This window comes from Saccopteryx leptura, chromosome 2 (assembly GCF_036850995.1).
Source record: "Saccopteryx leptura isolate mSacLep1 chromosome 2, mSacLep1_pri_phased_curated, whole genome shotgun sequence".
In the NCBI taxonomy this organism is placed as follows: domain Eukaryota; kingdom Metazoa; phylum Chordata; class Mammalia; order Chiroptera; family Emballonuridae; genus Saccopteryx; species Saccopteryx leptura.
The window spans coordinates 264,583,032-264,597,116 of record NC_089504.1 but is presented as its reverse complement, the minus strand read 5'-3'; the positions used below and the strand labels follow the sequence as shown (position 1 = coordinate 264,597,116).

At 54.5% G+C, this 14,085-nt stretch overlaps 1 protein-coding gene across 2 annotated transcripts in view; it reads right to left on the bottom strand.

The window, feature by feature from the left end:
• CACNA1E (calcium voltage-gated channel subunit alpha1 E) overlaps window positions 1-14,085 on the bottom strand; it is a 359,312-nt gene that overhangs the window by 51,941 nt on the left and 293,286 nt on the right. The window contains exons 20-26 of one of the 2 annotated variants that reach the window (XM_066361678.1): window positions 13,386-13,442; window positions 11,606-12,253; window positions 10,897-11,204; window positions 9,387-9,549; window positions 8,111-8,240; window positions 7,447-7,506; window positions 6,624-6,730 (exon numbers count right to left, since the gene is read on the bottom strand). In XM_066361678.1, the coding sequence (XP_066217775.1) occupies window positions 6,624-6,730; window positions 7,447-7,506; window positions 8,111-8,240; window positions 9,387-9,549; window positions 10,897-11,204; window positions 11,606-12,253; window positions 13,386-13,442 (1,473 nt within the window). The remainder of the gene's footprint in view (window positions 1-6,623; window positions 6,731-7,446; window positions 7,507-8,110; window positions 8,241-9,386; window positions 9,550-10,896; window positions 11,205-11,605; window positions 12,254-13,385; window positions 13,443-14,085) is intronic. The other variant, XM_066361677.1, reaches the window with a different exon arrangement.

The following is a 14,085-nucleotide window of genomic DNA, read 5'->3' as shown; positions in this document are numbered from 1 at the left end:
CCACCCCTCCCATCTCTCTCTCTCTCTCTCTCTCTCTCTCTCTCTCTCTCTCCTCACCCTCTTCAGTCATGATTCATGGTTGGCCCTACGTGCTGAGGATGACACCATGGTCTCACTTCAGACACTAAAAGAGCTTGATTTCCAAGCAACAGAGCAAAACCCCAGATGGGCAGAGCATCACCCCATAGGGGGCTTGCCAGGTGGATCCTGGTTGGGGCACATGAGGGAGTCTATCTCTCTGCCACCCTGCCTCCCATTTAATAAAAAAAAAAAATGTCGTAGAGAAAGCCCTGAACTTGAAATTAAAAAAAAAAAAAAAATCAATTGCTTAAAAACCCACTTTGCTTTGTACAAGTCAAATGAGTCAAACCAGTGAAACCTCAGGCAATCCATTTCTCAGCTGTTAAACAGGACTATCCAGTGATAAATGCAATAACAAGCTTTTACAAACTTTCTCCTTTGCAAAACACAGCACCATACTATAACTGGAAAGTATTTTTGTCCAAGCACGGAAAAGCAGCAGGAGACAGCAAAGCATCTAATTGTCTCTTAGCAATTTTATTATTCAATCTGGTCAGCCTAGTGACCTGATGTCTTGGTTCTTAGTCTTCATAAACACTCCTAACCCCCTCATCTGCTGATCTTTCTAATAAGGTCCTGGTGCTAGTTGAAGTCCAGCCAATATACAACCCTCCCTCCCCCCAGCTGGAGACTAATTCATAATGCTAGGCTGTGTCTCTGTGAGTGTGGATTAAGCAGATGGCTGGTAGGTCACATGATCTGAGCTCACACCTTCCAAGTCTCTTCATGAACTCTTCTGACCTGAATTATTCCAAAACTACTTTTAAATTTGAGGGCAGTGTGACTGGTCTCCACTAACCCTGCAGGACCAGGTTCTTCCCATGGCTGTGAAGATTCCCCTCCTGTGCAGGGTGCCTTCTGCTTCTGGGTCTCGTTATCCATATTGTTGACTACCATGTGCACGGGACATGTTCTCTGATTGGACCCATTTCATTTTGCTTGGTTCTATGGCCATAGGTTGAGATCCCACTTACAACCAACCATCTTCCAAATTTGAGCTTGTTAATAAAGAGAAAATACGTAGGCATCACACCCATTGCCTCCAAATGATCAAGATCTCCAAGTATACATTCCACAGAGAGTTCCCCAACAGCATCAACTGCACATGTAATAGACAACACATTCTCCAGTGCTCATCAAAGAACAGGACTCAATGGCAAGAGCAGGTGGACTGGGAACTTCTTTCTATCAGACACTCCCGCCATGTGGCTCCCCTCCCTATACTTTCCCAAAGCAGCTAGAGTATAATACAGCATTAAGCACCCCAGGTGTCCATGGACATTAATCATCGTCTGTGTCCCTGCCTGGGCACAAAGTCAGGTAAAGTCACTCTCGAGGTGACTTAAAGCTGGAGTCTCGAGGAACGTCTTCCTGTCTGCTAGCACTGCTGGAAATGTCCAATTCCAGCTCAGCCGGCATCCTAACCTCACATTGCCTTGATGGCTAAATTTAATTTTAGTTCTTCATTTTCTTCCACTGAACAGTGGACCTGGATGACCTGCCTCGCTCGGTGGTAAACGGGTCTTCTTTGCATGAAGCAGGACTTTGTTCACTCCCTCTCACCCCCACAAGACGAACGTGTACTCACGGCTTCCTTTGGGAGACTCCCCAAAGGCAAAGCTTGAGGTTGGAGGGAGGCTGCCTTGGACGCAGGCAGGCAGTGAAGAACGGGAGGAAGGGTCGGCCAGGTGTCGATGGTGGTTCTATTGTTTCTACGCTCTGCTGAGTGTGGGCACATACTAGCATTTCAGTTCTAAAGAGTCACTCCACTCTCGAGTGTGCTCATTCACACCTTCACAAACACAGAGTCCCCAAAGCTAGACCAGAACCCGAGTACCATATCCTGCGGCTCCTCCTTCCACACCCCAAACTGTCTGTGCCTGTGTATTCCCCTGAATGAACGTGGAACCAGCTCTGCCACTGCGGCTCCCACAGACCTTATCCATCTTAGACTAGGGCACCACGTCAAGTGTCAGGAAGGTGACATACGTCAGTGAAAAGAATGCAATAAAAGCTAATGTGGGAATTCCGGATCCTTCTGGCATCAAGAGGCAGACTGACTCATGTTTTTCCTTTCTGGCTAAGGACTAATGGAAGGCCAAGTGTGGCTGTGGTCCAGATCCCCCGCGTGGCAGGGAGTCCTGGCCTCACCTCGGGCTGCGCCACGATGGCAGCAATGGTGTCAGCTGCCAGGGAGCCTGCATGAGTGTAACTCAGACCCCAGTGAGGGAGGAGGTGGGGGGGGGGAAGAATTGCTATTTTCTTTTTAAACGATTTGCGCTGACGAGTCATGATATGCAGTCAGTTTACTATCCGGAATCCGACTCAGGCTAGCTCACCTGGCAACCTGACTTGATCTGGGCAAGTAATGAGCAAACAATGAAAATGGAGAGGGGGAGGGGGAGGGGGAGGGGAAGGCGGAGGCCCTGGGGCGGAGTGTAGGATCTCACACACATGAACGCTCCAGTCCTCTCCTGTGTTCCCTTCTGAGACACTGTCCCTGCCCACCTGCCTGCCCAGAGCCCCTCCCTGAACACTGAAGACATGAAACCTGAGGGCCAGAGAACATCCTGTCACCGTGCAGGATCCCAGAAAGCTCACAAACTCAGCCCGGCACCAGGCTACACGCCTTTCCTACAAGGCAGCTGGGTCTGGGGGGTGGGGGTGGGGGGCAGGGAACGCGCCTTATGTGCAGATACCCAGAAATGCCAAGGCTGGACCCATCCCCGTTCTTCCACCCAGGAGGCCGGGAAGCACAAGTGATGGCAACAGGGTGTGAGGAAACGGGGAGGAAATCTCTTCTCCATCAGTGTAAAATAATGATCAAACAGAACATCGCTCTTTTTCAGAAAGCAGAAGATAAAAGGGAAAGGTTTCACAGATCCAGCCACTCACCAGACTTCTCTTGAAACCTCACAGGGGAGAAGGCACAGTCAGGACATTTATAGTTGGCAAACACGAGTCTCCATATGGCCTGGCAAGCGGGTCGTGGTGGGCAGCGGACCGAGAGAGCCGTACCCCTCCTCTGCCAAGACCCCGCCCAACTCCCTCTCAGACAGGCACTGGGCTGTAGGCAGGAGACCCGAGTGTTCTCATAAATGTTTTATAATGTAAAGTAGACCGGAAGAGCAGGAAAGGTGCAAGGCCCGTGTCTTTCCATTGACTTTCTTGTCCCCGGGTAACTTACAAGTCCCCTTCCCCCTCCTCCCAGAAAGTCATCAAGCTCTCAGACGGGATTTGTCAGGCTTACATTATAAAGAATCCCTTCCCTGGACGGACGCAGCCAGAGAGGAGAGCAAGTGCTCTCCGGCCACCACAAAAACAACATATATGCTTCCAGAAAACATACATGAGGCAGGGGCAGGCCTCTGCCATAGCAGGGCACGTAGCCCACAGGGCTTTCTTTGAGAATTCAGCTAGCGGCCATTCCTGCCCCTCGCTCAGGGGCGCTGCTCTTGGGACTTGGGCTGGGGTCTGAGATGGCTGCCACGTTACCTCGCATGTCTGGGGAACCACCTAAAGGTGTTGTCATGGCAACTACTCCCAGTTCTGCCAACACGGGGCAATTTTCAAGGAGGAGAGACAGGGCAGGAGTAAGGTTGTCTGAATAGAGGACATTCCCAGGGGCAAATATGCAGGACAGGACAATGAAAGGTGTAGCTACAAAAAGGGAGGTCCTGAAAAAGCCTGCAGAAAAACCCACATCTGGCTGCCTGCTGGGCTGAGCCCCTGTCCACAGCCCCATGGTGGGGACACCAGGGTTGACTCTGCTGTCTGCCCGCCCAGGCCAGGCCCTAGCTCTCCTGGAAGGCAGGACCCCGGCAAGTACCAGCAAAGTGACAGGAAAGCTGAATTCTCTGGAGCCCTTGACGAGGCGAGGAAGAGAACAGGTAGGGAGCGTGAGCACATGAGGAGAAACTGCGCTCCCCGGACCTCGGCGTATGCAACACAGGCCAGAGGAGGGGAGAGTGTGACCTGCTCCGGGAGCAGGAGAAAGGGGGGGGACATCTGCATGGCAAGCTCGGAAGGAGGAGGAAAACAGAAGAGAGAGTGGATGGAGGAGGGTGAGCGGGTACTGGGGAAATTTCGGAGAGCAATAAATAAAAAGGTCAAAAAGTGGTGTCACTAAAAGCAGACGATGGATCAAAACTGAATCCATCACAGAAGCGTGGACCCCAGAACCCGGGGATGCCCGGGGTTCCCTGCACTGTACCTGGTCTGAACACCAACAGGGAGGCTTCGGCTCCGGGGCTGTGAAGGCCTCCCCTGCCGCCAACACCAAAGCCACCACTGCCGTGTGTCAAAGAGACAAGAAAGAACAAGACAGATGACAACCCTCCAGCCCGTCATCACCGCTCTGGATCTGAGGGGAGACAGTGGGGCTGTGGACATGGGGCGGGTGTGCAAGGCTTCCTCTAAAACGCACCTCCCTCCCCATGGTAACACACCTGCCTGTTACCAGGTACATAGGCACCGGTGTGTGTGTGTGTGTGCATGCATGTAACAGTCTTGAAAACCAGCCTGTGGTCAGATTCAGATTCATGATGCAGTAAGAGAATGCAAAGATAAAGAAGGAAATTCACAGTCATCATTCACTGGTTTTGTCTCCGTATCAGAGTCGAGTGACTGAGGTTAAGAGCGTTACTAGATTGCGATGATGCTCGGGGACACAGAGGGGCTGGGATTCAAATCCGGATCGCCCGGCTCCCCAGCCCACAGCCTCACTCCTGCTCTGCCTTGCTGCCACCCCAGGGAGCCCCGCTCTTCCTAAGGAGGGAGTGGGGCTCTTTCCTCTGTGTTTCTCTCTCCTTTACTTTTTCAGAAAGAGACACATTATTTACTGAGATCAAAACGAGAGAGAACAATATAATATGTGAACAATGTATGCAAATGAATTGATAAAATGAGAAGGAAACTTGACCTTTTCAGACCCTGTGGATATTACTTATCTCTAACAAAAAATGCAGGCCTCCTGAGGACAAAGGCAGACTTCAGTGCTTCTTGCCGAGGAGGGGGAAGAGGACCTGGGGGTCCCTTTGATAGAGCCAGAGTTGCCTCCATAATGGGTTGAGAAACACCATGTTTTTGTGACATTTCCTCTGAAATAGCTCAGCCTTATCTAACAGGATGCTTTGTTATGGGTACGAGAGGGGCAGGTGATTACATCTGACCCTCACACACCTGCCCCTCACAGGGTTAGTGCATTGGTGCCCTTCAGGACAAGAGACACAAGACTTGTTGCCAGCCCAGCTCACGGTCACAAGCCATACTCCCCCTGGCTCTTCTTTGCCTCCATTGACACCCCCCCCCCCCCACCCATGGCTGGGGCAGCAATGGACCCAGGCCACCTCCAGGTTCTAGGAGATTTCCACAGCTGGGCGCTTCCATCTCTCCTGTGGACGGAGAGTTCCCCGCCCTCGGCCACATGAGGAACACGCCTTCTTACTTCTCAGCCCCCTCCCTGCTCTGCTGGAAGGGACAGCGATGGGAGCTGACGGTGTGCGGGGAGAAGGGGGGGCGGATGGGCTGTCTCTGACAGTGGGCTGTGGGAGGTCAAACCCTGGGAGGCATTGTGTCCCCTCCTTCTGTGGTTGCCATCAACGACAGCAGCTTCCACAAGCTTTTCTTCCTGCCCCTCATGCCGTGCAGCCAGCCTTGCCCAGAAGACTGGGCTCCCCCTGTACTCAGAGAGGCTGGAGGGGGTGCCCCTGGGTCGCCTGGACGAGGGCAAAGCCGCTCTGGCGGTGGAACAAGGCGCAGACAGGGCCACCCACCCTCGGGGACACGCGATCCCCCAGCTTAGGGAAAAGGCCCTAACAACACGCCCATCTCCCAGCTCCATCCAGGAGGGCCGGGACATCCCTTTCCTTGGCTGGATTCCAGAGGAAATGTCAGAGTGTGTTTGAAAACCTGCTACAGCTGGATCAATGTTTGAAGAAAAAAAAAAAAATTCCCGAAGGTAATGAACATGGTGTAGTCACCTAAATGAGGGTGTACGAACATCTACCTATGTGTGTTATCGGGAAGGATGACGAAGTCTTTCCTCCTGGAGTCAGACATGTTCACGTGGCTCTAATGTCCCTGGAATAGCTTGGGGCACCCCCTGCTCGTGAGCCTGCCGAGGAGCCTGGGATCCACCACCTTGCTCTACCCACTGCATAGTTCTTTCAAGCTGCTCCTTTGACAGAATCAAGCAAAAAAGAATACATCAGCCATGCCTGGGTCCCTCTCTGAGCCCGTGGAGGCACTGCCCACACAGGTGGGTGCTTGCCCACGCTTACTCATCTCCAAGAAAGGAAGGCCAGGCCTCCCACTTGCCCCTAGGGGTGCTCCCCACTCCTCTCTCACCAGCCCTGTCACTCGGGGCATGGGAGCTAAAGCGGAAGGGCTGTCGGAGCTCTGCAAGGGCCACCAGAACAGCATTCCCGGGCACCACCCTGCAGCGATCTAGTTTCTCAGGCTGTACCCAGAGACGGTCCCCAATTGGCCAGGCTCTCAAGAAGGATGGAGGGAAGGGACTCCAATAGGAAAGAGTTACTTACGCCAAAGCAAAGGCCACCAGCGCACCGACCACCACCACAAAGTCCAGGATGTTCCACAGGTCTCGGAAGTAGGACCCATCCTGCAGAATCAAGCCCTGGTCTATCATCTGCAGAAGAAGTGGAGAGCCATCGATGAGCCCAGGGGGCAAGGGCAATGTGTGCCCTGAGCTCTGGCTCCCTATGGCAAGGCCTCCACTGCCATCATCCCCACAACCAACCCCATGTGGGGATCTAAAGAGCAGAGGACAGGCTCTCTTCATATAGCTGAAGCCGGAGGCTCCTTCTCACGGCCACCAGGGTTCAACTAGACTCCTCGGCTGTCACAGAGCCCTGCCACATTCTTTCCGTTAGTGGTCCAGGGCCCCAGGCATCACCACATACACACAGATGGGAAAAATCCCAGATGGGTGAGGCTGGGCACGAGACAGAAATGTGGGTGTCAGAGTGACGCGGAACAGACTAGGGGCAGTGATGCGGCTGCAGTTGGGTGGACTCTAGGGGAACGCAGCCCCGCCTACCCCTGACCGTGGCACACACCAGCGTCAGACCAGTGAGCATGTCAGGGAGGCGACTACGGTCCCCAAGTCAGTCTGCATGCCCATGGCCTTCTGAGAGGGGGCCTGGCTCCTCTTCTGGTCACATCCACAGGTCAGCCTCAGTCTAAACAGACAGTCACCTGGGCACAGGAGAGGTCTGCAGGGGCCTTACTGAGGTTCTGTCATTGGCTCGTGGGTGACAGCACTAGGGAAGTACACTAAGTAGAGGTGCAGACAGGTGACCCACCCAAACCCCACCCACCCAAGTTTTCTCTAGAGGTTTTTACCTTTATAACCATCTCAAAGGTGAACACGCCAGTGAAGACATAGTCAAAGTACCTCAGGACCTGCAAGACACACACAGTGGAGCTGAAGAGGTTCTAGGTAGCCCCCAGGCGGCACGCTTCCCAACTGCACAAAGGAACCCGCGGGCCGGCCACCACCCCAACCCCCACTTGTTCCTACTGCAGAACAAAAAGCTTGGAACTGTGACTGCTAGCTGGATGCCCAGGAAAGAGAAGCCATGGCTCCTGCTTTGCTGGAGCTGCACGATGGGGTGGCCGGTCCTTCCCTCCCCTTGGCCAGAACTTATCTTCTTGGGTCTCACCTGCCCCGCAAACCTCCAGCCACAGTTGTGGCTCAGAACCTGGAATCCTTGTCAGTTCTGATCCTCCCCACCTCCCTACCGCCTGACATGCACCCTTAGGACCCCTCGCTATTCAACTTCACACCCATGTCCTACGTCAGACCGACACCCGTGCCCTGTGTCAGACCGCACATCCCAGCCCACGGCGTGGCTGCAGACCGCCTTCAAAGCCCTTCTGGGCTCCAGTGACCTCTCAACTCCTTCCTCATCCCACAGCAACCTTCCTCAGGTCACCTCTGTTACTGGGACGGGGAAGTACCAGAATGGGACCCCAGGAAGGTTGGCAAAGGGCCCCGGGCACCCACTTTGTTGCGCTCCGAGTTGGACAGGACGGGGTCCTCGGCCGCCAGGGCGATGCTGCTGGCCGCGATGACCAGGAGGATGCACATCTCGAAGTAGCGCAGGTTCACGATGTAGTGGCAGGCCCTGCGGATCCTGCGGGGGTGGGGGTGGGGGCCCACTGAACCTCCCACTTCCTTCTGTCCCCATCCCACCTCCCCGCCCCCCCACGCATCAGCTTCTTTCAAACAGCCAGGCCCTGGCCAGAGGAAGCCGTGGGGAGAGCAATTTAATTTCTCAGGCGCTGCCCTTGATTTAAAGCCCCAGAGGGGGAAGGTAATCGGATTGGCTGGAGGCTGCAGTACACAAGCCAAGATACATTATCTGAGAGCACGTCCGAGCCGTGGGGAGCAGCCAGCATCCGAGTACACACTCCCGGGGTGCCCTGCACTGTATCTCAACGTCTGCTCTCCACTGTATAGAAACTGGGGCAGAGCGAGCAGATCAGAAAAACCAAGAAACATAAATAGACTGTGATTCTAAGATTCCCGATGAAAGCACCACAGGTGTCCACGAGTTTCAGGCATTCCGATTACAGTGACTGTATCCCACAGACCACATTCTGGCCACGGCTGGCCTGAACATCCTTCACCCAGGTCCCTTCCTTTTCAGAGCCTTGTCTGGACACGGCCCACTTGGCCATGGAAAAATGTCTTTCTAGCCTCAGAAGCTGTGTATATCTTGCTCAATTAAAGGGCAGAAGAAAGTTTGTCTTTCAACATTCCATCTTTCCTGAATCTAGCCTTCCAGACTCTTCTCTGCCACCCCCCATCTCATGGCCCTAAGCACACCCATTTCAAAAGCCACATGGATTCTGGATTGGGCAATGGGACCAATACCCTTAAATAGCAACGGATGATCTAGTTATTCTAGGTCCAGTATTCTCAGCTATGGACTATGTGGTAACACATCCCAAGTAGATTTCCTTCCTACCTACCCCCAGCCCCCCTCCACTGACCAGAGAACAGGCAACGCATCCTTTCCTTATGATGTTTCCCATGCTTTCCTGCCTTAAATTACTCTTTAAACCTATGGGCACAGAGTTCAGAGGCTAATTCCATAATTCCACGACCCACCTCAACCAGTGAGCACCCTGGGGGCTGCTCATGTCTGGCCGTATTCCACTGGGAAGGGCCAGGAAGATGACTGGACCCTCATCCTCCCATCTTTCCATCACCCTGCACTGGCCCAAACCCCTCTTGCTCACCAGGACCGAGGGGAGAGAGGTGGGAGGGGCCTTACGGGTTCGTGGTGCTGAAGATGAACATGGAGCTGTGGGGCACCATGGCTTTGCCCGTCTCACGCTTCTCCTTCTGCTTCTTCTGCTCCACCTCCTCCTCTTCCTCCTCCTCTTTGACCTCTGCCTCCTTCAAGGGACTGGCTTCGCCATCAGTCTTGTTGCTAACTGCAAGAGGAACACGTTGACATCTTCACAAACCTTGCCACATGTGAGAAGGGAGCCCTTCATTTTCCACCAGAGGACGGGAAAGGGTTTGGGGAATGTGCCGAGCGAGGTGCCCTGCAAACATCGGGGTGTTTGTTAGTGACACTGACTGCAGCCCTCGCTCTCCTGCTGGCCTTACCCTCGCCTTAATTTTGTGTGGGATAGTCTTTGCCCTACACATCATTCATTCTCCTCATGTTTCCCTGGGTAGCAGAAGGCTGGGTTCTGCTGCAAAGTTTACAAAGTCTATTTATATCTAAAATCTGGATTCTTTGTGTTTATTCATTTACTGAATTTTCACACCGATACCTCCTGAGTGGCATGTATTATTGTTCCTATTACACAGATGGGGAAAGTGAGGTGGAGGGAAGTCAAGCACCTATCCTAAGGTCATCCGGCCAATTCGGGTTTCTAAGCTAAACTCCGGTATCCTTTCAGTGAAATCACACTGCAGTGGAAGATTTTTAGAAACCATCACTCTGCTGGCGGCTGCCTTTCTGGCTGTGCTTTTCCCAGTCATAATTAGTGGAAAGATGAGAATGCAATATTCATGCGAATGTGGGTCCAAGACTGCATTCCAGGACTGGGAGGACGAAGGGGCCAAGACTGGGGACCTCCTGGGACTGTGGCTCCGTTTTCATATGTGGGTCACAGCGGGCTTCAGTGGCACAGAGGTCAAGGCTAACAAGTGGGGTGAGGGGTCCAGGCAACCCCTCCCACTGTTCTTTTCAGTGACCAACAGCTTGGAGGAGAAAAATAATAGATAATATTATAGATTTATAAAATGTTAGTACGGGGACCTCAGAGGTCAGTGTTCTCGCTGTACAGATGACAGACTGAGGCTGAGGCCTGAAAAGGGACTGAGGATTTTTGGAAGCCACGTAATGAACAGAGCCAGGGTCCCCGAGCCCTCCTGCCGTCTCTGCCCCATCAGACGGCCCCCAATTTGTCCAGGTGGCAGGGCACCTTGGAAGTCCTGGAAGAGGCCATCAAATATTCATACAAGCCAAATAGCTGACTATATACCTATGTACAAAATCACACGTGATCTTTCTGAAGACCCGCGGGTGGTCACGGGCGGGGGCCAAAGGCTTAAGGACATTTTATGGACAAAACTTAAAGTTGAGAAAACTCTATTTTTCCTGCAAATCAAAATAAAACTGTCACTGTTTTTCACTTGTTGAAGAATGACTGCATCCTGCTGGTGGGGTTTTCCACACAGCTTTACTGGGGTGGCTCTGGAGCCATGACCCCCCCAGACTGTGGCATAGGGGGTGGGGTGACGGGGGACAGAGACTGTGTCCTCACTGTGCACCACGGTTGAGTCCATCAGGGGGTCCACGTCGGGGATGGCAACGGTGACGCTGGTGCTTTCAGTGGCAACCTTTTCCGTGTTGGCCGTGACGCAGGAGAGGTCGGGCTCACTCTGGCTGATGACCCGGCCCATGTCCAGCTGCACATCCCCCAGCAGGGCTTGCTCGCTGCTGCCCTCGGGCTCCTGTTCCGTCAGCGCCTTCCCCACTTCCAGCTCTGCCTGGGGCAGGACGAGGGGTGTGTCAGCCTCATCAAGGGCTCCTGCCAGCCCGGAGCCTCTGGGCACCATCAGACTGTTGGTCCTGTCAAGATAGAGGAGGACACAGCTGGTGCTCCGATCTGAAGAAGCTGTTTCAAAGCAGGGAAAGGCGAGGGGGCCCTGAGGAGCCCCACTGGGAAGTATGGGGCCTCTGCTGCCTCCCACCCAGGCGGGCAGAGAGGGGCTAAGACCCGGAGGCAGTTCCTTATTCCCATCCACCCATCCATGACCCATGGCCAACAGATGTCCTAGAACAGACTCTGGTTTTCAGGGGGACAGACCCCACTGCCTGTCATCTCTGCACATTCCTTATAAAGGATGCATTAGCATCACCTCCATTTAAAAAGAGGAAACTGAGGCTCAGAGAGCCTTATACCGAAGAATCCTGAACACCAAACACCAGCTGTGCGATGTGCCCCCAGGGTGCTTCTGGGACTCATTTACCTCCTTAAGTCCTGGGCTCTCCCATCTGCCCGGCCCATGCGTTCCTGGCCCCCGTGGCTGGCCTTGGGCTCGCAGTCCTTCTCCCCCTCGGTGGTCACGCCCTCATCCAGACTCCGCTCCTGGCTGCCTGACCGGCTCTGGGAGGCGGAGGCGGGCTCCTTGCCTTCCGTCCTGACCCGGCGGTGCCGGCTGCGCCGCTGGCTCTGCCTGTGTCTGGCCCGGTCCTCAAAGGTCACCACAGTCTCCCCTCCCCCAGCCTCCTGCTGGGTCGGGTCACAGTTCCCATGACAGGGCCTGACCAGCCACGGTGGCTCTCGTTTTCCCAGAGACAAGGGGCTCCTCTGGTCATCCAGGGCACTTGAGAGGTCCCCTCTGTCCCCCTTGAGGGACCCCCCGCGGCTGATGCGTTCCTCCTCACATTTCTCCAGGCCCAGGGCCAGCCCCTCGATGGGCCGGGATCTCCGGTAGAGGCTAGGGTGGGCGTTGAGCGGGTTGAGGGGGCTCAGCGGGTTGAGGGGGTTGAGCGGGTTCATGGGCGGGGCCTCCTCCTTGTTGAGGGCCTCCTGGCTGGACATCTGCATGTGCCTCCTCAGCTGGCTGGTGCGCTGCTCCCACACCGACATGTGGTGGCGGCGCCTCCGCTCCCTCCTGGCAAAGGGCGAAGGCCACGGTCAGAACCCGACAGCTGAAGGCCAAAGAGGGCAACCCTCAGCGGCCACGGAGAAAGGGCAAGACACATGCTGAGAGGGGCACACGGGAGAGCCCAGGACCTGCAGACAGGAAGCACAGAAAGACGCAAGGAGCAGAAGGGGCCACGCAGGAGTGGGCGGCTGGACCAGCGCCTCCCAGTTCACGGGTCTTTCCACTCGAATGCCTGCTCTGCAGTAGCTGGGGGAGTGGGTAGGGGTGGGGTCCACCCTGGAATGAGTGCCCAGCCCCCTGGGTCTGCAGGGCAAAGTGCAAAGGCACCCAAGTCCCCACGCCCCAGTTCTAATTCTCTTTCAGGGCATCAACCTGTCCCACGCTGTGCCCACCACTGGCCCCCAGTGCAAGTCAGAGACCTTTCCTCCCTGGTCTCCCTCCTCCTTTCCCTCTCAGATTTCAGCCAGAGATTGCAAGGGCAGAGCAGTTCAATGGTCAGATGCCATCACAAGGTGACGACAGCGACAAGCAGACCCACATTACAAAATGTCTTGGCATCACAAAGTCAGAGTGCTTCGGGTCTATTTCCACACCAGCTGATTAAAGCCTCAGAGGACTGCACGGGCAGTGACCACAGGAGCTCATCCTCAGAACTGCTGCTGAGCCGTCAGCTCAGGGCTGAGAGGAGTGTTCAGGTGGCGGCAAGAACACACAAACGTGATGCACGGGAGAGCATGTGGAGTGGGCTCACGCGGCGGAAGGGGAGTCACCTGCTCCTTCACTCACACGTGCCTGTGCGTGCCCAGCCACAGACTGTTAAGGGGACACCCACGTGTGTCCACACATACCCTCACTAAGGCCCATGTGTGGCTGTACACAACCGGTTACGTGAAAGGTACACCCACGCCAACACATGCCCACTCACAGGCCGCACAGATGAGCAAACAGCACACAGGGTCACACGCCTTAGACATACACTGACACAAGCACATGTGGAAAGGCACAGTAGGGCATATCCACAAACCATGTGCACAGAACACACGCGCGCGCACCACTTTGTCCACCGCAAGGACAAAGACACAGTGTCCCCGCGCCCACACGTAACCACTCACAAACACGCAAACCGGTCCACACATACAGGTGGCTGCTGCGTGGCTCCCACATCGACATGTGGTGTCTTCTCCTTCTGTCTCTTCTGGGAAAGAAAAACGAACATGTTCAGTTCACCCCAGTCTCTGGGAACCACCACAAGCCCCACAGAGACCTGCTGATGTGCAGGGACAGGTCCAGAGTCCCCAGTGTGCCCACGCGTTCTCCACACGCCCGCTGCCCTCCACGGACTCCCCGCCTTCCGCTCTCCAAGGGAGTGATGTGATTCCTGGCTCTAGGCAAACACGTGGCCCTAGACTCTGCAGCAACACACACACAGACACAAAGGGTCCTCCTCTCAATCCGTTGAGTCGCCTGCTTCAGATGCTCAGCTATCACGCCCCACTGGGACTCACACTTCTGCCTAAATATCCTTCAGAAATCTATTTTGGAAATCCTATAAAATTGAATGAAAAGTTGTATTTTCCCCAATCATTTCTAGGATGGGATGACAGAGTCATGTGGGTGTGAGTCCCAACTCCTCTCTCCAATCTCACAACACGGGCAGTGAACAAATGCTCTTCCATGCACACCATGGGGGTCACAAAAATAGCCATGACTGAAGGCAGGGCCACCACCCAGGACCACCATCTACATAGCCCAGGAGGTGAGTGGTGAGACCTACATCTACGCAATGCAGTGGCCCTGGCCAGAGGCCCATTATTAACTGTCTTTGCCTTGCAAAGACA